This window comes from Mauremys mutica, chromosome 3 (genome assembly GCF_020497125.1).
Source record: "Mauremys mutica isolate MM-2020 ecotype Southern chromosome 3, ASM2049712v1, whole genome shotgun sequence".
In the NCBI taxonomy this organism is placed as follows: Eukaryota; Metazoa; Chordata; order Testudines; family Geoemydidae; genus Mauremys; species Mauremys mutica.
Window position 1 is genome coordinate 37980341 of NC_059074.1, and position 26209 is coordinate 38006549.

The 26209-nt window shown below is 39.7% G+C and overlaps 1 protein-coding gene across 2 annotated transcripts in view; it reads left to right on the forward strand.

Annotated features, from left to right (window-relative positions):
• Positions 1-26209, forward strand: part of MYT1L (myelin transcription factor 1 like) — a 367912-nt gene that overhangs the window by 226973 nt on the left and 114730 nt on the right. The window contains exon 8 of one of the 2 annotated variants that reach the window (XM_045010646.1): positions 18488-18846. In XM_045010646.1, coding sequence (XP_044866581.1) covers positions 18488-18846 — 359 coding nt within the window. Of the gene's footprint in view, positions 1-18487; positions 18847-22208; positions 22300-26209 lie in introns of those variants that run through there. The other variant, XM_045010645.1, reaches the window with a different exon arrangement.

A 26209-nucleotide genomic window follows, 5' to 3' on the forward strand; every position in this document is an offset into this window, starting at 1 on the left:
CATTGATGCATTTGTGTAAAGTATAAAAGCCTAAGCACAGAAGAGTGAGGTCTTTCTTATTTTTATGCCACAGTGAAAAATCCTAGTGAATACTGGAAGTAAAGACACATGCATCTTCATTTCACTCTAACTAATAGCCAACTTTTATTATACTATCACAATAATAATAAAATGAACAACCGGATGTTTTCCTAAGGAAAAACTGTACATTAACACTAAATAAACAGTGCCTTTCTATTTTATTTAGTGATATAGTTGCTAAATATTTTGTTAAAATTGTGGTAAATGACAAGAATTATACTTTAAAGATATTTTATATAGCATGTAATTCATTATTCAGGTATTTTTAAACATACACACTGCTTTGTTAAATCCAGTTTAATATTTTCTTCAGCTAATTTTCAGTTGTAAGCGAAAGAGCATAGGGATTTCAGAAGGAACACTGCAAACAATAAATAAATGTACTGACAGGGAATCCATAATGTATTAGAGGTCTGTATTGGCTGCTGTCTGGATTCAGCAATATACACTTTCTCTGAATTGTTGATTAATGATTAAAAAGGTCTGGACTTGGGTCTGAAACAGCAACAAAATATACACCAGAAATTGGTGTGTGGTTCTGCATGCTGGTGGCTATTGTCTAGGGCTTTCTGCACAAAGGAACCACAGTTCAATTCCTCCCACCACCATCTGGGTTGGGAATAGCAATTTCAGTGGCAGCAAGTTTCAGAATCTTGATGTGCCAGAAGTAGTAGCCTAATAAAGGAGAGAAAATTCAAAGGCAGCTATCAGAGGGTGCTGACCCATCTGTGCAGTGACAACAAACAGCAGATTTGGGAGTGGGATCTGCAGCAAGTCCCTGGGCTGGTACAGTGTGTGTTGCCGAGATGATATGCTCATTTTCTTTCAAATGGCAGGTGCTGGGCATATTTCTCATTCAGCACTTCACTTGCAGCCACAGTGTTTGCTGTGGAAAGGTCTGTGTGGAGGTGTTGCTGTCAGCCACTAAATAAATCAGGACTGAGAGGACAGTAAGGACAGGGAATAAAAGAAAGAACATATGGTAATACTGGGGTGATAATTTCCCCAAAAGTCCGCTGCACGTCTTCTACCTACAGGAAATTAGAATGGCTGGTCTGGTAGCTTGGGTGAACGCATAATGTGCTCTTATATAGAAATAGGTGGTTTGAGGGTAAATTTATGGTTTCTACTTCTCAATGGGCAGAGAAAAAGTGCTGCAGAGGTGATTCTTACAGGTTGGGCAAGCCATTTCATCTCTCCGTGCCTCGGTTTCCCTATTATATTAGGGAAATAATTATATTTATTCTCCTTTAGAAAGTGTCCTGAGATGTATGGATAACAAACACTGTTCAAGAAATTATTATTATATACTTTACTTGCAACTTTGTCTCTAGTATTTACCTACTTGTACATAAATAACTAAGGGCCTGAACCAATGCCTACTGAAGTCAATGGAAGTCTGTTCATTAACTCCACTGGGCTGTGTATAAATCCCTCTATCTGGCAGATTAGGCAGAATTCAAATTATTTATAAGGAGGGTTGAATTTATATTTAGAACCAACTGTATTTTTCCTACTTTGGATACATAGAACTACTACTCAGGCCTTGCCTACATTATAGGGAAAATTGATCTAAGCTATGCAATTTGAGTTACGTGAATAGCATAACTTAAATCGACATAGCTTAGATCTACTTACGGAGGGGTCCTCACTACGCGATGTCGATGGGAGACTCTCAAGACTCTACTCTTCTAGATCCGGTGGACAGGAGAGCGATCTGCGATCTGGTGGACAGGAGTCGACAGGACAGCAATCTGCAGTCAATTTAGCGGGTCTTCACTAGACCCCCTAAATTGACCACCGATGCATCGATCACCGCTCTTTGATCTCCCAGTAAATGTAGACAAGCCCTACATCTCTTCTTTATGCTAAAAGCCTTATTATAATTACTGAGGTTTAATAAGCTAGGAATATTTGACACCTCGCTGTTCAGTGCTGTGCATTTTAATAACAACTTTGTTATGGATATTGGTGTTGTGTAAAATTAGTAATAAACAGCCATATGCACTATATATAACTGCATGTTTAACGAAATTGCTGCATATAGACTCTTTCCAAAGAGCATTCTGGGCAACAAAGAAGGTGAATATCTTGAAAGAAGTTTTTTCCATGGATGATACTGTATTCTCATGAATCAGTGGTGCTCTACATTCCCTTAATTCATTCCCACAGCCAGTTGTAATCCTAGTTCCCGTTTTAGTGAAGGGCGTACTGGCAGAAGTGTGAGTGATGAAAGTAGCAGGGGAAATAGGAAATTAAGAACTTTGTTGTTATATCTTTATCCCATGCTGATCTCTATGGTATCTGACACCTCTATCATATCTGAGCTGAAAACCGAGCCCAGGATACCTGACTTCCAGTCCCCTCCGATCTAGCTACTAGACCACACTACTAGACAAAAGCCCATGGGTGGGTACAGGGAGAAAAGAAAGAGAGGAGAAGGGAAAAAGGGAAGAATTAGAGGAGCAAAAACAAGGTTGTGAGGAATAATAGGATAAAGAATAGGTTGGGTTTTTTTTAAAAAACCCAGTATGATGTTTCTTCAAAAACCTTTTATTGAAGTTCTTCAATAAATTGAGACCGCCCTTCCACAGACATCACTTCTTATTAGTAGCTGATACGAAGTGCTGCTTCTAGCGGTGTCAGCTCAGGACAGTGGGAGGTTGGTTGCTTTAGAGTCATCTTCAATGACAATAATAAAAAAAATCCACAGTACAAAACCAAATGCCAAGTGGATATGCAGCTTGTGGTGATTTGGCCCAACTTAAGGGCACGATCCTGTAAGCAACTGAGTAACTTTAGCCAGATGAGTAGTCACATTGGGTTAGTTAGTTTCCTAGTTGCCTACCTGATTCTGCCTACCTGACCTAGTTGCCTACCTGACCTTTTCCCTCTCATACTGTACTGGCCAACTGTGTTGTGCAGTATTGCAAATGATACATTACAGTAGTTAGTGGCAGTACTATTGTGACTGAAGTTAGTCATGTGTGTTTGAAGGACCAAGTCCTAAATCAGTATTGGGCAATATATTTTGTAATATTGTAAAGCATATTTTGACGGTACAGGATATGATTATCCTCAAATGTTAACACCAGTCATTGTTTAGATTTTAAGCTCTTTGGGACAGGGACTTTTTGTTCTGTGTTTGTACAATATCTAGCACCATAGGGTCCTTGTCTATGACTAGGATCCTAGGTGCTACAGTAACACAAATAATAAATAAATAATAATTCTCATTAGTTTGTTCCTAGAGCTGTTGCTAGTTGCAGGTCTTCAGGTATTGACACAGTTTTTAATACTATTAGTAAATGTACTTAAAATACTCATTGGCTGGGGTGCAGGATTAGTTCAGCAAGCAGGAAACTAATGTAGTTTCTCCATCTGGCCAATTGCAGTATCATGTGAAGGAAATCCAAAATTATCTATCTATCTAGGTGTCACAAGGCTGGTATAGAATCATAGAATCATAGAATATCAGGGTTGAGAGGGACCTTAGGAGGTCATCTAGTTCAACCCCCTGCTCAAAGCAGGACCAATCCCCAACTAAATCATCCCACCCAGGGATTTGACAACCCTGACTTTAAAAACCTCTAAGGAAGGAGATTCCACCACCGCCCTAGGTAGGTAACCCATTCCAGTGCTTCACCACCCTCCTAGTGAAAAAGTTGTTCCTAATATCCAACCGAAACCTCCCCCACTGCCACTTGAGACCGTTACTCCTTGTTCTGTCACCTGGTACCACTGAGAACAGTCTAGATCTATTCTCTTTGGAGCCCCCTTTCAGGTAGTTGAAAACAGCTATCAAATCCCCCCTCATTCTTCTCTTCTGCAGACTAAACAATCCCAGTTCCCTCAGCCTCGCCTCATAAGTCATGTACTCCAGCCCCCTAATCATTTTTGTTGCCCTCTGCTGGACTCTTTCCAATTTCTCCACATCCTTCTTGTAGTGTGGGGCCCAAAACTGGACACAGTACTCTAGATGAGGCCTCACCAATGCCAAATAGAGGGGAATGATCACGTCCCTCGATCTGCAGCCCAAAATGCCGTTAGCCTTCTTGGCAACAAGGGCACACTGTTGATTCATATCCAGCTTCTCGTCCACTGTAACCCCTAGGTCCTTTTCTGCAGAACTGCTTCCTAGCCATTCGATCCCTAGTCTGTAACAGTGAATGGGATTCTTCCGTCCTAAGTGCAGGACTCTGCACTTGTCCTTGTTGAAGCTCATCATTATTTGGGGTCGGGAAGGAATTTTCCTCCAGGGCAGATTGGCAGAGGCCCTGGAGGTTTTTCGCCTTCCTCTGCAGCATGGGGCACAGGTCACTTGCTGGAGGATTCTCTGCAGCTTGAGGTCTTCAAACCACAATTTGAGGACTTCAATAACTCAGAGATAGGTTAGGGGTTTGTTATAGAAGTGGATGGGTGGGATTGTATGGCCTGCATTGTGGAGGAGGTCAGACTAGATGATTGTAAAGGTCCCTTCTGACCTTAAAGTCTATGAATCTATGAATCTAGGTTTCTTTTGGCCGAATCCTCTAATGCCCCATCCCACTTTGGGGGCAGGGCAAGGGCTGTTATAGTCCCGCCACTAGGTTTGCTCGTACCATTTTCGTCTCGGGGGAGTGTATCCTAATGGCCAGAGCCAGTCTGGAGGCCCTGGGTTTTCAGGTAGGACAGAACACCAATCAGTCTAGGGCCTCAGGCACGACGGAGAACCAAGTAGTCTAGAGTCTGACATTCTCGCTCTGGCACACATCCTAAGGTCAGGGAGCTGCCACCCTGATGTGGGGTTGGCAGCAGGACATAGGGCACTGGTGAGCAATTCTCATTGGCCAGGAACGGCGAACCGCGGCCACTAGGAGCTGTGGGCAGCCGTGCCTGTGGACAGTCAACGTAAACAAACTGTCTCACAGCCTGCAAGTGGATTACTCTGACGGGCCGCAGGTTGCCCACCACTGATGCAGGGGGACCCAGGCCCACCCTACTCCACTGGGTCCCAGCCCAGGGCCCTAACTGTGGTGGAAAGTTCCACCACTGTGTTAGCGGGGATCCCACCGCAACATGCTGACAGTGTCTGGCCCTATAGGCTGTCCCCCTGGGCCACTTTCTAACCCATCTGCTCGTGTAGTGGTCTGAGCATCCCCAGCATCTCAGGGTTCCTCAGCTTGGGCGGCTCCTAGCAGCCTTGACCACTCTTGGGTGCCTTCCATTGTCCTAGTGTTTGCCTGGGTCTCAGCACATTTGGCTTCCGCAGTCTGGAGATTTGGCGGCTCCTAGGCTGGAGATTTGGCATCCTCCCTCTTCAACAGTCAGCCCTGACTGAGCTGAGTTGCCCTCTTTTATACCTGGGTCCCAGCTGGAGCATGTCCAGCAGGGGCATGAAGACCTGGCCTCCTCTGCCCATAGTGTGGGGTTAACCCCAGCTGGACCAGTGCAGGTCTGGTATGCCCATAAAATCAATAACTAATTTTATCTTCACAACACTTCTGTCAGGTAGGGGACATTATCCTCATTTTACATATGGGAAACTGAGGTACAGGTATGATGTGCCCACCACCACATAGGAAATCTGTATCTGAGCAAAGAATTGAACCTGTGTCTCCTGAATCCCAGTTCAGTGCCTTATGCACTAGGCCATCCTTCCTACTCCTGTATTAAAAATGTGTTCTAGCAAAGATAGACTAGCAGATGACTACTTGTTATGGTATATGTGTTGTGATTATATGGTATTTTAACATAGCAATTGGTCCTCACTGGCCAACATTCATTATGGAAGTGCTGGCTATGATTCCTTCTAGGAGGACCTGTCATTAATAGTTAAGTCTGAGATGAGTTTTGCACTTAAAGCAGAGATTCAATGACTGTGTTATGCATAACAAATACAATGTATTTTCCTCAAAATGCAAGCACTTACTCCTTGGGCACACAATATTTTTGTGGGCATTTATGAGTAAATCTGTTAATTAATTTTAGTTAAAATTAATTTTAAAATGGATCCTTGAAGAAATTTAGCACCAGGTGTCAGATTATTTTTTGTCCCTAATGATCTTAATAACACAGAGTATTTAAACTTCCTGTAGAGATAAAACTTACTGAAATGCATAGGCTACATTGGAAGACTTCACAACTGAAAGGGTTTTTTCTTCACCCAGGGCTGAAGAAGAATGTTCTTCTTCAGAAAATTCCACAAAGAATTGCCCTCTTTTAAAATGGCTGCCACCTCCTTTTATTCTCAATGGAAATGAGGCAACATGCTGCCTTTAGGCCCCCTCTTTAAAAATAACCACTTTCTCCCATTATTCCCGATCTGCCATCAGACAATATGGTAACCCCTTATGTTGTCATGGGGCTTTGAAGCAGTGGCTCCCTCACTGCATGTGACCGGTGGCTGTGGCTGAGCAGTGACATGTCCTAGTGAGTAGCCATGCTAGAGTCTCTCTCTGCTGATGAGAGTGCTGCAACTGCTTGAAACTGAAACGTATGGCCCCAGATCAGACAACTACACCTTCAGACTTGGGCCTACTGGCTCTGATAGGCCCCTAATGCTTTTTTCAGGAGAAGGGCCATGGAAACATTGTGGCTTGCTCAGAAAAAGGGTATGCTATATACCCACAAATACCCCTAATTCTAGTCCTAGATATTTACATATCCATAATCACCTTGCTGAAAAGTATACTTGAAACCTATTAGCCAGTGCACTGGCCTGCTGTCCCATCCTTTTTTCTAAGGCTATGTCTACACTGCCTCTTAAGTTGGTATAACTTATGTTGCTCAGAGGTGTGATTAAGCCACCCCCTGAGCGACATAAGTTACACTGACCTAAGCACTGGTGTGGACAGTACTCTGTTGGCAGGAGAGCTTTTTCCGCCAACATAGCTGCCACCGCTTGTTGGGGATGGATTAATTAAGTCAGTGGGAGTACTCTCTCCCATCAGTTTAGAGCGGCTACACTAGAGTGCTTACAGCGGCACAGCTGCATCAGTGCAATATATAAAAAATACAGAGTACAAGTAGCCATATGTTAATCCTTTTGGTGGTTGCTTTTGAGAAAACATGTTACAATAATAGTGTTTCACGGTTCTGTAGCTTTTTCATCAGTGGATCTCAAACACTTCACAAGTAATTTAAGCCTCACAACAGTTTTGCAATGTTAGGTACAGTAGATAAAAGGGTATATTAAGGTCATATCATTCACCACATTGTAATGCAATCATTCTGGGTTGGGACCTAATTTACCTAATTGAAACTGCAGGAGTAATTCTGAAGTAGGCAGAATTTAATTACATAAGTTTAAATTTGGTCAGGGCCCTAGAAATAACATTTCTACTCTTAAAAGGGATCTTCAATGACCAGAAATAGTTAGGACTTCTATTTTACCTCACCCCTGAAATAAAGCATCACCAGCTATAATGTTCTTCCCATGATACCTGTCTAGAGAATTGGCTTAATAGTAACTTAATGCCACTTCGTGAATCACAGAGCTGCTTTCTGCATCACCTTGGTGTTCCTTGAAGGTACTGAGGTATCAGGTACCAACACGGCCTGGCCTTGCTTAATTGATGAGATTTAATGGGATCACAGTAAAGGTGGATCAGAATCTGAATTAGAGTTTTAAAACAAGCATCATTTTTAGAAAGAATGCAAAATAAATTCCAACTACAGAGTTAACTTAATATCTCAGAATTCATGCATTCTGTTTCCAATTATGATATTAAAAGGAAGTAGGAGGAAGTAGGACTGACCTGTTAATATGGCATTGACTAAAAGTGGAACCACTTATTTAAAATGCCAGCATTTAAGTAAAACCATAAAACAGACATAACGTTGAGTATTATCTATCCGCTGTAATTCTGACTGTTCAGTGGAAAATACAGCAATTTGTTGGATTTAGAAACCACTATCCAGGGGAGACCATTTAAAATTGTCATGGTTAGTTTACAATAACTAGTCATGAATCTTTTCAGTCTTTGTGAAATACCATGGGCCAGACTGCAACCTGCTGTAAGCTGGAGTTAGATTTGTGCCTGCTCACACTGAGTAAATTGGGTCATTGTCTTATGGCATGCCTGCAGAAAACTGCTGCAGAAAGAGGAATCCAGCATACATGACAGAAATATTCTGAATGCCCTCTAAAGAATCTGACCAAACTCTCTGGTGTTCTGTAGCATATGAAAGCAGAAATAAACCATTACAGAATCCAGAACTGAAAAAGACCTACTTGTTGTATTGCAATATAGCTTTTTGTGATATCACAGTAAGATGCACCAGTTCCCAGTGATGCATGGCTGGGACCACATCCCTCCTTCAAAACTCTCAACATGCTATGGACCTCAAACTGGCCTTAGATATATAGGCACAACTCCCATTTATTTCACTTGCAGTTTGTTGATGTTAATAATTGGGATTATTGGGATAAAAAGAAACAAATAATTTTCCCTCATAAATTCTCCCTGGGTAATATTTTCAAGAGTTCCCATGTGACAAAGGAACCTAGGTCCCAATTTTAAAAGTGATTTAGAAGACTAAGTCCCATCGACTTTCAAAGAGCCTGAGCCTCCTAAGTGCCTAAGTTACTTTTGAAAATGGTACTTAGGCTCCTAAATCACTTGGGCCCTTATGAAAATATTACCTCTAGTCCCCTTTCTCCTAGCCCTCTTCCTCACTCCCTTCTAGCCTTCCTATTGTGCCCTTCTCCTTTCCAGACATTTTCCCTTCTTCACTCTGTGGTCCCTTACCCCCTTCCTGCCCTCGTCCATGCCTGCCTCTGTCCCCTTCCAGCCCTTCTCTCTAGTCTCCTTTAAAATTGAGCAGTAGAACTGGTAGTTGCAGCATTTCCCTCTGAAGTCTAGCCACAGGAGGTGTGCTGGCAGCATAGTTTCAAAGGGAAACTGCCACTTCCCTCCCACAGCCCAGCTGCCACATTTAAATCGTGCTGTGTGGGGCTTCCACTCCCTTGGGAGACTATTTTCCTTTCCCGTCGAAGACTGTTCTACAGGCTAATAGAGCTTGCTGTCAGCTATAATAAGTAACATTATATACAGTAATATATATTTTTTTAATTGTGATATGAGTCAGGTGGCATCCTCACAATTCTGGACTAGAAAGTGATGGACTCTAATTCAGCTCTTTTGCTGCACTGGTGTTCTTCCTTTTTACAAGCAATGTGGAAAGCAGGGCCAGATGAAGGCATGGGCATTATAGGCCTGTGCTGAGGGCTCCAGCTCCTGGAGTCATGTTATTTTATCAATAGTCAAGCTTTAATTTTAAACAGAAAACTAATTGCTATCCCTCATGGTTATAAAGAAAACCTTGAAAACATGAATTGAGCATCAGTGAATCAGTGATGTCAGCCTGAGTCTGCAAACAGCCTGAAACAATAGCTCTGAGAGGGTGAACTGCCTTCTGCATCTCAGTGGAGGTGTTAACTTTAAGATGCACTCTTTTGGGGCACCCTGCCAGCACAACCCCAGTGTGTGGCAGGAGAAAAGTGCAGCAGGCTTGGCCCACCCATGCAAGCAGATCATAGAATCATAGAATATCAGGTTTGGAAAGGACCTCAGGAGGTCATCTAGTCCAGCCTCCTGCTCAAAGCAGGACCAATTCCCAACTAAAACATCCCATCCAGGGCTTTGTCAAGCCTGACCTTAAAAACCTCTAAGGAAGGAGATTCCACCACCTCCACTCATTCCAGTGCTTCACCATCCTCCTAGTGAAAAAGTTTTTCCTAATATCCAACCTAAACACTCCCTTTGTTGGGGGTAAGTATTGGGGTCCCCTCCTGCACCCTCTCTAGTGGGGAAAGAGGATCCCTGCTGCCACCACTGCTGCTCCCAAGGGGAAGGGGCCTCATGCCAGTGCATCAGGCTCTCTGGGAGAATGTGGGGGGCTCCTCTACAGCAAGGCGGGGTCAGGACCATGGGGTAGATCCATGGGGGAAGCCGTGTGCCTAGGGACCTGGATTGCTTTCATCCAGACCTAGAGGAAACATGGCACAAAACTCTAATGATTATTTGAAAAATAAATACATAATATTAAAATTCTCTGTCCAGCCAAGAGATTTACAAAATACTGGAAGAAAGACCATAATGGCAGATGGGGTTTGGTTATAAGGTTACGCTTCAGCAGTAAACTGAAGGGCACAACAGCTTGTACCTAAATTTTGTCGTGAAATTAAGCTCAAGGAGGTGTAATGATAAAGGCATTTCAGAAATCCTCTTTATGTTAAACATGTTTTTATGTTAACTTTTGTGGCCCAGAGCCTATTGAGAAGGAAAGCACCTATGAACAAAATATTATGGTGGGTAAACCTACAGTCCCTCCATAATAGTATGTTTGCTAAATGCATACTAATAAAGCTTAACATCTTTACAAAGAACCCAATTTTAGATGGTGTTCATAATGCCATAGAGTAGTAGAATGCTATCACTTCCATTCTTTTGGAGAGTAATCATATTTTCTCTGTGTTACAAAAAGGTACAATCTTATTTTTGTTCAAAACAGGAAGGTTTTAACATCTCAATCCTCAAACTACCAGAATTTAGAATATTTCATACTTGAATGACTCCTAACCAAGCGTGTAAGACAAAGAACAATGTCCTGTAGCTTATGCTGGAGGTGAGAATGTGGTACATAAGCACTGAAAAGACTGCAGCATTTATCATTCTATTTTTGACAGTTTCTTCCATAATTTCAACTGTTTACCGGTGGCATTCACACCCTTTTATTAGTAAGGATGGTCCATTATAGTATTTATTTCTATTGATTATGAGCTTCACTCATTTGCCATTTGGACAAAGCAAAATCCTTATTGCTACGGTTGTATGAAATTTAGCATATCATATGTCCTGGTAGTGTATCATATATCACTCTTAATTAAAAATAAATTGGGATCCAATACTCCTGTATATTTATGGGGAGATGACAGAGTATTTCTGATGGCAATCAGTAATTGATAACCACATTATAGTAACCCTACATTAGAAATGCAATAAACTGACAGAGTATGCTAGTGCTTAAAACTTAAGTACATGCTAAAATGATAGTTTGACCTGCTGTGTTGATGTTAAATATGATCTACTAAGTTTGTGTCCAAGGGTGCTGATTGTACTCATATACAGATAGACATGTTATTAAATGATTGGCAGTGTAACAGCATCCCTAATCTTTGCTTTGTACCAGTTTTGTTCCGTGTGTGTGCATGCGCATGTGTGTGTGTGTGAAATTAGTGTGCTGGCTTTCTTAAAAGCAGTTACTTTTGAAGAGCTTTTACTAGAAATGCTGTATAATATATCGGAGACTGGAAGATTATGGCAGTGTCACAGTATTGTGGACATAAACACAGTCTTTTCTCAGTGCAAATAGCTACCTTGACTGCTTGACCTACTGGTGTAGTGTATCTACCCCTTTTTCAAATCTCTAGATCAGTAGTTCTCCCCTCCCCCCTTGTGATCCAATACTACAATAAAGGAAAGTTTCATGCCCCCCACCACACACACTTCAATCATAAAGAGAGGGAGGATTGAGGAGCCCACCCAGTTTGAAAACACATGGCCTAAATGGCATTGGACACCTGACTATTCTGAGCCCTGCACTGCTTCGGCAAGTTGCAGTGATAGCCTATTTTGTTTTTTCAACTGTGATTAGAAAGATGCGACAATGACCTTTCCTTTTAGATACATAACTTGCCAAAGACGCCCAGTGCATAGTGGGCTGTTGCACTTCCAGTTTGGAGTCCTGCAGTAAGCTCTGTCTGAAAAGTGCTTGGGACCGTCAGCTAGTGCAGAGTATGGTAGCCTGAAGTCAGCATTTTCAGAAGTGGTAACTGATTTTGGATGCCTCAATTTTTAGGTGTCCAGATAGCCACTTAGTAAATTTAATCGCATGTGCTACCTGTAGTGGATTGGCAGGAGTACATTAAATCTCTGCCTCTCTGCTTCCAGGTGCAATTCAAGGTGTGGTTTGGTTTAAAGCTATACTGCTGTACATAGATTGGGGTCCTGGCTATCCTTTAGAGGCTGCCTCTCACCCTGTTCACCACTGTGATCATTTAGATCTGCTGAGATGCTTTTGCCAATGATCCCTGGATTAGCAGTGTGTTCCTGAGGATGGGAAGCAAGGCATAGTCCATGGAAGCAGGTCCCAGGTGCTGATCTCACTAGATTCAGTCATCCACCATTCTAAGATTAGAACACTCCATGGCATGTATGTGACAATGGATCATCATCTAGGCAGCTTCTAATAAATTATCAGGTCCCAAAACATCACTAGGAGGAAGGAGGGAGTTCCTTTGTTAGACGGAGGTGATGGGGAGAGAGTTGTTTGTCTCTTTAAATTTGTTTAGTGAGTTGCTTACTTTTAATGTATGCTGTGTGGCTAGCTGTTATGGGGATAGGCACATAAATATAAAGAAAGGGGGAGAGAGATGAATTGTGTCTGGATGATGGGGCAGTCACGGATGGCTTATATTTATTTATTTAAATATTTTTTGATGATCTAGAGGTGCACATTGCTAGTCCATATTATTGCATTGCCCTTATTCTCCTGTCTGTCCTCTAACGTCTTACACTCACCTACTGTATCTTGGCTTCAATTAGACTGGGGCTGAGAGAATGTCTTCCTGTGCATTTCTAGAGCATCTAGCGGAATGGGGCCTTGATTAAAAAGGCTAGTAGAGGTTCTAGTGAATAGTATTCTTTGGTTCAGGTTGGTAAATAATTTGGTGGAAAAAATGGGTTTCCTATGCGGAGGTGAGATATGTACAGAGATCCATAGAAGTCTATGCTAGATTCAGCTTCTGAAGTTCCTTCCTGGGAATGACTAAATGAGGCATTGGACTATTTCCACCAGCATAGTGGCCTGTTGCACTTCCCATTCCAATTTCCAAATAAAAGAAAAAAATCCAATGGAAAATGTGCTTAATCCCCCTCCCCCCCCAAAACAGCCCCCAAACAATAAACTATTCCTCTGCTTGTGACCCAAACATCGACACATTGTGCCTTTGCAAGAGAAGCTGAAGTGAAAGTGGAGAAAAATGAAACAAAGTGTAAACCGGGCAAAAATAATTCAGATGTTTGCAAATCCTTTTGTATTAATAATCTAGGTTGTTATTAGTAACACAAGGCAATTTGTTTTCAAAACTAATTAATTATTGTAAACTTGAAAGATTCCTTTCAAAGGTCATGTTCCAAGAGTGGAGTTATTAAGAACTGTTCTCCGCAAGAGAACAAGTCTGCTACTCAGTCTGACCATTTACATTCACAGGGTCATGTTATGCCCTTAGTTTCACCTTTAGGAGACATTCTAGCCTTGGGTTTAAAACTATTAGGCCCCAATCCAGCAAAGCCCTTAAGCACATGCTCAAAATTAGGCATGTGAATAGTCCTATTGAAGTCAAAAGATAGTGGCACAAATGCTCAGCTGGTGTATATCAGGATACCTTTATTGGCTTCAGTAGCTGTTTTACAGCAGCTGATGATATGGCCTATTATATATGTTTTAAATATAGAAAACATATACATAGCAACATTTTTAGTCTGATTGTGAAAACTGACTAAAATTTGTTTAGTTTTACTTAAAAAAACCAAAAAACTACAATTTTTATACTGTACCATGTCGTACACAGATGTTTGCTGAGTAACCGTATAATCTTATTGTCACCCCTATTCATTATCCCATTTTCCCGACTGTTTTGTTATCCCTGGCCCTGTTTTATTGCATCCTATTTGAAATGACACCCCAATCCTGCAAACACTTATATCCTTATATATATGCCTAGACACCTTGAACTCCTTGGAGTTATTAGTAGTAGTAGTAGTAGTCCATCACTGACAATGATGACAATATTGTTGCATTTCTCATATATATATATATATAATATCACCTTGGGACTATTCATATACATAAAGGTTCTAAATGCAAAAGTGTAGAATTGAGGTATAGTTAGTATGCAAGCTGTTTGGGGCAGCTATCTCATCTTACTACATGTACTATGAGGCAGCTAGCACACTTTTAGGCAGTGTGACTTTTATTATTACTACTCCACAATGAATAGTACTAAACTCCCATGGAAGACATTTAGACTCTAGGGAGTTCAGCAAGGTCATTTATATTTGTGAAGCTTGCATCTTTTTAGCAAATGAATTGTTTTCATCAAATCAAAATAGTAATGTACATATACGTATTTCAGAAAGTCAGCAGCTCTCTACTTAATACTTTATTTTCAACGGAAAGAAAGCAAAATGAAGTAAAGATGACATTATTTGATAATGTGCACATGAACTGTGCTTCCTGTTTAAAAGAATTTGATTCATTGCACCAGAAATATAGATTGTAAGGAATTGTGAAATACATGGGATGTAGCCAGAGCTGTAGAGATTAATAATTTGATGGATGAGTTTACTATATTTTAGTATTCAAGTACTGAAGTTTACAGAGTTGAGAAAGTGGTGACTTTGGGTCACATATATAAAAATATAGATGGGCACCTAGTAGGATTTTCAAAAGCAAGTTAGGTGCATAATTCCCATTGTAATGATAGGAGTTAGGTGCCTAACTTGCTAAGGTGCCTAAATATCCACCAAAGACTATATTTTAACTCAAATTAAAATGTCATGTGAAAAGAGGAGGGCAGTGTTGTTGGGGATAATTTTTAAGATTTTTAAACTCAGATCCAATATTTTTAAAGTGCTAATACAAAGAAGAAGAAAAAGCAATGTAGACTATTACTCAACTGCAGAGCCTGAAATTGCATCTTGACTTTTCTTCTGAAGCCAATGAGTTCTTTGCTTGAGTTAGAACTGCAGCATGGAACTCATAGAATAGGACACTAAAGAAAGAATCTATTCAGATAGCATGCTGGTGGACATGTGCTATCTGATGCAACAAGTGGGGGGTAGGGAACATCAGTCAGTAATATCTTTAATGACACATAAGACATGGTTGAAAAGGTAAAAGTAGAGGGATGACTTAGAAATAATATGTGAATTTGGGGATCAAAATGTGTATTCCACTATTAGAAGTCCTATAGCATTTAATAGAGAACAATAATACTGTATGTTTTTGAACCATCAGGTAGTTACATAAGATTGTTTCTTTTGAACCCTAATACATTTTTCTATACCCCTACTGGTTTCATCCCTAGCAAGTTCTACGGGACTTTTCCATAGGCATTGTTACTGAAAGATCCTGAGAAACTAAAATGAGTGGGAGGGACTCAGAAAGGAAATGGGGAGTATTCAGAGGGAAATTGCAGGAAGCCCAACATGTAGGTGTTCTAATGAAAACAAATACAGCTGAAGTGTGCATGTATGGGGTGTGAGGTGGGGTGGTGGGGGGTAGGTGGGTGGTTGGGGAGAAACGAATATAGGGAGCAATAAAAGAGAAAAGCAAACAAGACATAAATCAATAGGATCATGGCTATGAGAGGGTATACACAAGTCTAGAAAATAAGCGGCTAAGACAATGATCACAGAAGCCAAAATTGAAAATGGAAAGATCATTGCAGAAGGTATGGGGACAACAATAACAGATTTTACAGATATATCAGGACCAGGAGGTCAATAAAAGAGACTAAAGTCTCCTTATCTGACTGTGAGAGGAGTTTAGTGACATGAGGCAGAGATTGCTGTGAAGCAAAATGCTTTCTTTTCCTCAGTGTATTTACCAGAGGGAATGAGGGGAAAATGCCAGAAAGAGATAGGAATGTCCTGGAGGCAGAATATGAACAATTAATGAAACTAAGGGTAATACAAGAATAGATAAAGCAAAGAAAGATAAGAAATTAGGGCAGCTAAATAGAAAGTAAGTTCCAGATCTGATGGCCTGTCTCCCAGGATTCTGACAGAGAAAAATGTTTTTTTTTAATGTCCACTGAACTTAAGATATACCTGAAAACAATAGGGGAGTCCATGAAAGACCATATTTTTAAAGGGTTCATAAGAATAATCAAGGTAATTTCAGACCTGTAGGACTTAATATCCAAACACAGCCAAGAACAGATTCTAGATGTTGATCAAAGAGCAAATAGTTTGGATTGGTGTAAACTGGTTGAAGTTGACCAAAAGGTGGTCATGGTTAACACACATGGTTCATTTTCTTGGGAGACTGACTGTATTGTCAATCCTAGAGGGTACTGGGTACTCTGGTCCCAATCCATCAAAGTACTTAATACACACTTAACTTGAATCCTGTGAGAAGTCCCATTAAGTTCAATTGATTGCTTATGAGCTCACCTGGATTGGGGCTAGAGTAGCCAGCATCTTTCAGGGTTGAGCACACTGAGCACACACAAAGAGAGAACAGACATGCAGCTAGATTTACAAAGCTTTGTGCATGTCTATACATGCAGATAGGAACCTAACCAAGTAAGGCACCTAACTCCCACAGATTTCAATTGCAGGTTAGTGGGACTGGGCCTAGAAGAAATGTCATGGGTTCTTAGGTGCCTTATGAAATGTAGTGTAGAGAAATCTAGACAAGGTTGAAAATAGTAAATAGGATTATGACTGGCAATTAGGTTGCCGTATCTTTACCTGTAATTGATTTCTAATATGTCAATCACAATGGCCTTTAGTTGCGAAATCCAAAAATTAAAAGGAGTGTTGATGTAGTCTGACTAGGACCATATTCTCTGCCCCTTCCCAGAATGACTTCTAGGAGAACTGGGTTTGGGTGAGATGGCTTTGCAAGTATTTAGCAGCCTTTTTTATTGTGGACAGTGTGGAAAAAAGAGGTGAGCTCTGCATTGCATTCTAAATGTGACAAAACTCAAGCTCACTTTATTTCCAGTGGCTGAGATTTTCACAAATGAGGACATGCTTCGGCCCCTCACCCCTGAGTATTTTACCTGAGCCCTGCCTGTTAATTAAAATATTCTAAGAGGGTTGTGAAAAGAGAGAGGGAGAGCGAGAGAGAGAGAGAGAGGCAGTCCTGGAGATAGTCAGGGTGTAGCCCACTGACAGCTTTAAAAATAAGAATCAGAATCTTGAAGAATATGGTATTAATGATACTTGCACTCAAGAAAGATATAGTACTAACAGTATGAATGATATGGAGGATGAGTATGGCAGAAACTTAAAATCATCAGGGAAGCAAATGACAAACTGTGATAATGGACTATAGTTCAAATCAGAGACGACCATTATGGCACCATACAGACCGTATCTGAAGTATTGAGCACCGGGAGGGACCCCATGTTTTAAAAGGCTATTGATAGAACTCCAAAAGGTGTCAGGTGGCTACAAAAATGATAGTGTGTCTCAGTGGTTTGTAACTGTGAGGAAAGGAAGGAAAATTGTGAAAGAGATTAAGCGCAGATATTCTGATATGTATAAAGTGCTATAGAGAAGAGTTTGAATGTCACAAAACTATTCATGACAGGAAACAGGCTCAAAAACAATGTGGCTTGAGCTGCAGTTAAGTTCAGACAATAAGGAAGTTCAAGTGAAACTTTTTACACAGAGGATAATTCAATGTGTGCAACAGAGCTCTCTCAGAGGAAGAAATAGTGGCTGTGCAATGGAGATCATATTAGACCAGAAATTATGGGGAAAACATTAAGCTGGACAGATAGGTGGACAACTCTACAGAAAAGTAGCATGGTCCTCTTCTGTTCTATAATGTTGTTATGCCTGTAGCTAAGATGATCAGAGAACAGATGATACCCAACTTCAGATAAGTCTGACTTTCAGCACTGGTGTTTTTGGAAAATATCGTGATTTTTATGGATACATTTTAACTTGAATGTTTGAGACCTTCTAAAATTAGTTCTGCCAATTTTTATGTTTGTTTTGCTTTTTATGCGCCTTCATGGCACATAATGGAGAGGTAAAGTGAATAATTGAAGAGCAATTTATTATTATTATTATCTATATGTAAGGTTCCAGTCCTACTCTTAGCTTCAAATGTTGCAGGAGCAGATCCCAATTGTAACTGATCAAAATCTCACTGAATAGTTCAAATATATGAAGGACTGCTTTCCCACTCCTTACAGTACTAATCAATAATTGCTAGGAAAAAAAAATATTTGCTATAAAATAAAAAAAAATGTGTCCACCATGGAACAAAATTCAACATGCAGCAGAGACAACACAGTGGTGGTGGTGCGGGGCGGGGGGGGAATTCTTATTAGCTTTATAATTGCAGTGATGATCCCTGGGTATAGCATTTCCAGACAGTTAATGACTGACTAGATGCCATAAGGGTTTGGAAGGGCTTTCCCCTTTGGTCATTATTGCCTAAGCAAAGTGTTTTTTTGTTGTTTTTTTTCAAAAATGTACATTTTAAGGAAAGCAATTAATGTAGTAAATAATTATAAAACCTGATTAAATGACATAATGTTTTGTACAATCTGACCTGCAGAGGAGAACTGCCAGTCAGTGTAATAACATGAGTCTTTTATTTTTCCAAATAGTGTTTATGGCTGTCCTTTGGCAAAAAAAAGAAAAACACAAGATAAGCAACCCCAAGAACCTGCTCCCAAAAGAAAACCCTTTGTGGTTAAAGCAGACAACTCTTCAGTAGATGAGTGTTATGAAACTGATGGAACAGAGGAGATGGATGAAAAGGAGGAGGAAGAAGAGGAAGAGGAAGAGGAGGAGGAGTATTCTGATGACAATGAAGGTGATGAGGAGGAGGAGGATGAAGAAATAGATCGAGACGAGGAAGAGGAGATTGAAGAGGAAGAAGAGGAGGATGAAGAGGAAGCAGAAGATGTGGAGGAGGAGGAGGAGGAGGAAGAAGAGGAGGAAGAGGAGGAGGAGGAAGAACGTGGTAATAATAAGAGTATTAGTAAAAAGTAAACATTGTGTGTATTATGTGTTAATCTTTCAGTGTGGTGTCCAGGTATTTAGCTGTGCAGCTCTCATTAAAGCTAATGGAAGTCATGCAGCTAAATCTCCCTGTGCCTTGCTGAAAATGTACCCCACAGTGTTCTTTTAACATCTATTTTAATGACTGTCTTCTAAATATTTTTGATGCCTAGTGGTGTCAAATTTTCAAATATAGAAGTGTGTGCGTGAAAAAATGCCTGCAGAAATGGGTAACTGGATTAATGCATGCAATTGCCAGGTATGCATGCAAAATTTGTGTAAAGGTACAAGCAAATGGTTAACTGCAAATTCCTGTTCTCATCATTTGCATGTGCATTTACTGAATCTGCCCACCTAATAGCGGAGATTGCTCAGATAAATGCGGTCAAGTATTTGCAGGTGTTTTTTTGGTGAGCACAAGTGGATCTCTTCCCTTTGAAAATTTGGTCCTGAATTTTCTTTTGGACAAACAATATTAGAATGAAATGTTATCAGATACTTTGGTTCTTTGAGACTTGGATGTTGTGTACTTTAGTTGATTTTATTAAAACTATGGAGAGTGACAGGTTTACACAAAGAAAGTCCTTCTAAAATTATATTTTCTGAATACAGTACCGTACATTTGATGCCTTTTACCTATATAGATATTAATTAGTAGCCCAGCTAATGTAGTAGCACTGTGATTAATCCATTGACATCTCTGTTTACTGGGATTGTGGACTCTGTGTAAGCATATTTTTCAAAATATACAATCACTGTCTGCTTACCTCAGAATCCCTCCATTAATTACATTATAATGTACTGGGGTAAAAATGAAGAATCGTGCAAAGATTTATGAGCTATCTAAAAAGTATTTTGTTCCCATTTCCAGGGAACACATTTTTGGTTTGGTAGATTCACCTTTCTAACCAATAAAAATATAAGAAAAACTTTCAGCACTCCTCAGTCAGATTCCTCTTAGAAACCAGGTATGAAAGTTGTCTGACTTTTGTATCAGCATTCTCTTAGGTCAGGTTTAGAAAAAGATTTAGGAAGTACTTTTCATTCAGACAACTGTGTGGCTTACAGATGGCTATGAGCATTTTTTTGCAGATGCCTCAACCCACAGCATTTCCTCATTCACTTTTAATTTGCCTACCAAAACTATTAAAAACAAGGTAGCCAAGCTTGAAAGTTCAGAAGGAGTTTGATGCCAGGGGAGGCTGTTTCCTTATGCAAAGAGACTCTGTTGTTTCAGAACCTGTAAGGATAGTCTATCTGAGCTCAGGCAGGTGTGTGACTGCAATTGCTATCCTGTTGGATTGCATAGGAACTCTAGCAGTTCTTTCTTAAGAGGTAATGGCAACTGGATCATAGTGGAGCTGTTGCAGTGGTTTTGGGCCCAGGTGGACAATAATGAATCTACACTATCAAAAATGATTTAAGGGGGAAAAACACTTAGGAGCTAAAGAAACTTCCTTCTGCCAAGCTTTGTATTAGGTTTACTGGTACAGATATTACAGATCATGGTGCTTTACTTATGTCCAGCACTGCTGCACGTACAGTTAGTGATCCTAATCAACAACTTTAGTGGCTGCTATTGTTTCTTTCTCTGAGTAGGCTCCAATTAAGAACTGCAAGTTAGGAATTTTGCAGAAGTACCTATATTAGCTAGACATCATATTAGAGTAGATGAAAAGTCAAACAGGTCAGCTACCCAAAGGATCTCATGTTACTTCAGGGATAATATGTAGTTGCCTAGATAAAAGAAAAAGTATTTCTCGGTAAAATACTGGGAATGCAAAAAAGAAAGTCTAATAAAATAGGGGGCTTAACAGTGGAATTATTTAGGGCAAATTAATTTTATGACCTTTTTGGAATCAGCATATTATAATACAGGTGATACTAGTTACAGCACAGTTGATTCATGAGATAGAGTTACTAGTGCCTAATGATGAAGATAATAAGAAGTTCTTTTTCTTTAGGTCAAGGAGTGGGAAGACCTAGATTTGAGATGATAGCCATAGTTTGTTGTTTTGAGAGGTCCAGAAGATATTTAAACAAACAGATTTTTGGGGATAATTTATTTTATATGGTTTTTGACCGAGAACCTAAAATGTCTTCTCCTTCCATTGCTCATAATACAGGAATCTTTCATCATTTACTGGAATTCTCTGCTTATATTTTTAGAACTCCCTTAAGGTGAATCATTTAAGAGTTTGTTCTGGGAAAATCACAGTATGCACACAGCCAACATAATTACAATTAGAAACTAAGAGTAGAACTTCTAGATAAAGGTGTCTCTGCAGTGCTTATAGACGTTTTTTTCAGTGGTGCTGTAGTTTTATGAGATTATAGAAATTTTGCACAGTCTCATAACCAAGCCTAGTCTTAATGGACAAGACAATTAAAATCTCAGACAGTTTTGCTAGAAAAATTCTATCAGATGGGAACGTGATCTCTAAGTCAACAAGTATGAGAAACATAAAGCAATGTACTATATAATTTCCTAGGTCCAAATTAAGTTTCCTATTATATGGGGGTAAATCCAGAGACACTGCAAATAACTAATTGTAATGATTCTGGAGTTACCCCTTTGTAACAGGAAACTGAATTTAGGTTGGAATTTTCAAAGGGGCCTAAGTGATTTAGGAACATAATTCTTATTGAATGACAATCAGGCTTGAGCTCTGAAATCTCTGAGGCCCTTTAGAAAATCCTATCCCTAGAGCCGAACCTTTAATAAAGGACTTGGAAGACACAGAAGCATCCTAAAGCAACACTCTTACAAATCTCAAAATACCAATTTAAGAGAACCAAAGACTTTTTGGAGCTAGATCCCAAATCCTTTGCTGATATCTCAGTATATAATCACTTGTACTAAAATTAATGCTTAAAATGCCCTTTCAATGGCCACAACATTCATTTTAACCTTTCATTAAATGTAATGAATCTATTTGAAGAACAGGGATATATCCAATCAAAATGTAGCACAGGCCTGAAAAGCCCTTACGTACAGTACTACCACTATGAAAGGAAAGACAGATCTTTCCAATTTCTTTCACATCCCCAAAAGAGAAAGCAGACACGTGACCCTTGTTAACATAATCTAACCTGTAAATTCCAATCCACATGGGAAGGCTATCAGTAAGATAGTAAGAGAAAACCCACTTTTAGGGAGTGCCCCTTCACTTTGGTGGTTATTGCTGAAAATCCCTGTAGTCAAATACTTAGGGCACATTTGCTTTGCAAGGCAAACTAAGGTATTTCTCCTTCTGAGAAGAGATCACTTCAGATAGCTGGTTCCCAAAGACTGTTTCACAAAGCTTTTCTATTATAGAAAGAAATCTCCGTTGGAGGAGCTCCAGGAACGGATGTTCCAAGGCACCATTTAGCCTATATCACATGAAGACATTCAAGATGGCTTGTACTCCAGGTATTTCATAATCCCTCAGGGTCAGGAGGAGTCAGGCTGATTCTAGATCTAAGTAAATTGAATACATTGATCAAGTCTAATCCATTTCACATGATCATGCTACAAAAGATTTATTGTAGTTTACTAAAAGGTGAATGGTCAGGATGTATAGATTTGATAAATACTCCCTTTTATATCATATTAATTCCCTCAAATTCATAGTAGCATATACAGTATACCAGTACAAGGTATCACATAATGTTTGCATAACTGCAAGACACAGTTGCAGCATATTCAAGGAGACTGAATATAAATCTTTGCATTACAGACTATTACTTGGAAATACAGAGTGGAAATGCTTCACCTTTTTCTCACTTCTACAAATTGGACTACTGTTTTTTAATACTCTGGTGAAATTTTGCCTTTTCCCCACTAGCACACACTAGGCTATTGGTATACAGATACCTGATGTCTTGAAGTCCACCTATTAGTTTATAGTTTAACTTTGATAGTGCCCTCCTTTATCTCCTGATCCCTTCATCAGATTGCTTCTGTGGCTGATTATGCATGTCCTTCTAAGCAAAGGGAGACACAAACACCAATCTAAAGATGAATGAATCGGTACTGAGGATATTGTGGTAGAACACAGATTCCTCACTGTCCTTGCAACTTAAGAATCTCTAAGTCTCTGAAACAATGAAATAAACAGGTTTGTACCAGAGAGCTGGCCTGTCCAATCTGCCTAGCATCAATCACATTCATTTATTCAAACTATTAGCAAGAAAGCAGTCACACATTTGGTGAACACAGTAAAGCATTCCACATTAATCGGAGCAAAAAAGCTAGGCACCTGTCTTGGTGTACCATATATGCAAAACATCTAACCAAAGAAATGACAGCCTTAAATGAAGAGGCCAGGAAACAGCTGTTCACTGCTTAGAACAATAAATGGAAAGGAATGCATTTTCCAGGATCAGAGAGGATTTAATAAACAGAAGGGGAAGCAATCCTTCAGAATGTGCTGGTGGACTCTTCTATTCATGTGTATTGCTCTATATTTTCATCTCCTTTATAAAAGAAGATGGAGAATACTGTGATGGGGGTATGTTGCCACCAACAGTATAATGGGGAAAAAACCTAACAGCAATGACCAGAAGACCTTACTTCAGTCCCTTGATTGATGTTTGTTGATACAAACTGTTAATATTGCCTTTCATCTGTAGATTTCAGAGATGCAAAGGTATGCAAGTGATCAGGTCATGCTACTGTATAACAATTCTTGATGTCTTTGTTTTTGTACCAGATGTATCATTCCTACCAAACTAGACCTGTGTAAATGTAGAGATTGTTCAATGTTTTCATTTTTAGTAGTTTGTATCATTTGAGTTAGAATTACTCTGGTCAGAATTACACTTTCCCCAGCCGAATTCAACTGGAAATAATAATGTGATTTTTTTTAAAAAACAAGTAGCTTAGTGCAGGAATGCACAAGCCTTAAAAATAGGGTTTAGAGAAAAGCTAGCTAGTAGATTCCCTCTGGATACCTCTAGTTCTTGTGGAATTGGGCCAGATATATTTATCATGCTTACTCTGCTATTTTTTGTTTAAAAACAAATTTGTCGCTAGATAGGCTTTCACTTGCTCCAATACTATATAGTTAAGGTGGTTACCATTTGGTACTCTTAGACAGTATCGTTTGTTAACCATATTCTTCAAATGTTGTAATTTTTCTTCCAATGCTCCTGTGAGACTGGACCTGATTCTGAGCTCACTTACATCAGTATAAATCAGGAATAACTCCATTTAAATCAGTGGAATTACATGTGTGTAAAGTAATTTTATGTTTGTCACATCCTCCTTTACAAAATGTTAAATAGACACTGTTCTGTCTGTAAATGCATAACACAGTTGGGTAGCAATTATTTCAGACCCTGATTAAGCAAGGTGCTTAAACATGTGCCCAACTTTAAGCATGTGAGCAGATCTGTTGGCTTTCCCAATTTTAAGCAAGTGAGTTAATGTGGCTAAGTATCTTGCTTAGTTTAGACTTTACATACTTAGTGTATCAAAACATCAGATGCAGGCACAAGATCTTCTGGTCCTTCAAAAGTAAACAGTCTAGTTACAGCTTTGTACAATATACAATATCACCTTGATGATCCAAATACTGGATCCCTGCTGTAAATATATACACAGAACTTCCATTGACATCAGCAGCAGTTCTGCAAATGGAGTTAGGACAAATTATGCAATATTAATAATTAAATTTGAAGTCTGGATAAGAGACCTCAGAGGAGAGTATTACTGTAAGTGTTCACACCAGAACTACTTGACAGTTGATTTAATTTTGTTTTGTGTTGAATCTGTTTTATCTGTGACTATAGTTTTGGTTGTATTAGCACTTATTTTGTAACTTGCTGACTGTTGCCCGGAATCTTAATTGAAAACAAGGCATTGGCCTTACTGAGTAATGACTAATTACCTTTGGACTTCACTGCAATTTGTTAATTTGCAGCTGTGCCAGGGGAGTTGGGGCACAGTCATATAGGACACTCACAGATTGTGGTTCTAGGAGAAGGGGCAATCTGAGGGGTTGTGCATCTCTTACTTTCCTTTACCTGTGCACAAATGCAGTGTATCCTTGACTCCACCTCCTCCCCATGGTGGGTGGCAGAGCTGTGTATTAAATTACTCCCTCCTGGAGCAAGTGGGATTTGGGGAGGAATTCAAGGGGAAAATATTGTAGTATTAGGAGTGTACTCTTATATCTATTGTGACTCTTTGAAACTCAGTTCCTTACCAGTGATCCTCCCTTTGTCAGACAGCTATGCACCATTGCTTACACAGGGATGTGCCTAAAGGCTCAGTCTAGACCTTAGTGAATAAAATTAAATACCTGCCCTCTCCATGGGTATTCCAAACAGATATGACCTGATGATGTCCTTGAAAGTCTCACATCTGAAAGATGGCACATAAGGGAAGGTTTTCACATGGTGTATAAGAATTGACTTTTAATATCCATTATCCCTGTGAATTCCATTGCTTTCCAGAGCCAGAAGTTCCAAGATGGAGAAAACAAAATTAAGCTGTCAAGAATATGTAGCAGTATAGGTAGAGGGTACATAGCCTACATGAGTGTCTGTTGACATTTGCATTTGGTGATTCCAAAAGCATGCGTGGAAATTCTGCTCATCACCAAGTCAATATTAAAGATTCTAATTTGATCTCTTTTGTTAAGATTCTTGGTTCACGCAGCTCTAAGAGGGCCAAATGCTGCTCATTTTACTCAGGATATGCTCCCATTGGAGTTACAGCATGTATTCTACTGGAATTTTGAATGAATAAGGCCAGAAGGATTTCATCCAGAAAAGTGGAAGTTTCTGTTTGGCTAGTGAGGAGCTCCTGAAATTTTCCACTAAACGGTTCCACCAGGGGTTAATACTAAACTGAAAAGCATACTGAGAAAATTACCATGTGAAACAAAAGCAACAATCTATAATAAATATATTTATATAATCGTGAGTAACTGTTATTATAGGAGTGTTGTCTCCTTTGCGTAATGGGTTCCAGAACAATTAAGTTGTATTCTTCTGTCACCTATACCGCACATGAGACAATACTTTTATATCTTAAGAGGTACATTCGCTTGAATTAATTAATTTAGGTTACAGACAGTCTGTGAGTCTGAGGAGCTAGAATTAGCCAGCCAGCCAGCTTGCCAGTGCAGTCAGCAAAAGACAGAGAACGCTAATGCTAGCAAAGGAACAAGAAGTTGGGTTAAGGATATAAAAGTGTTAATTAGAGAGGACTATTCAAAGGATCAGGGAAATCAAGCTCGTTTTGGTCACCTTGGTTATTAAAATTCCCTGAATCAATGGGTATATGTAGGCTGCTACAGATAATATGGATATTAATTTTTGTTATTTTTTTA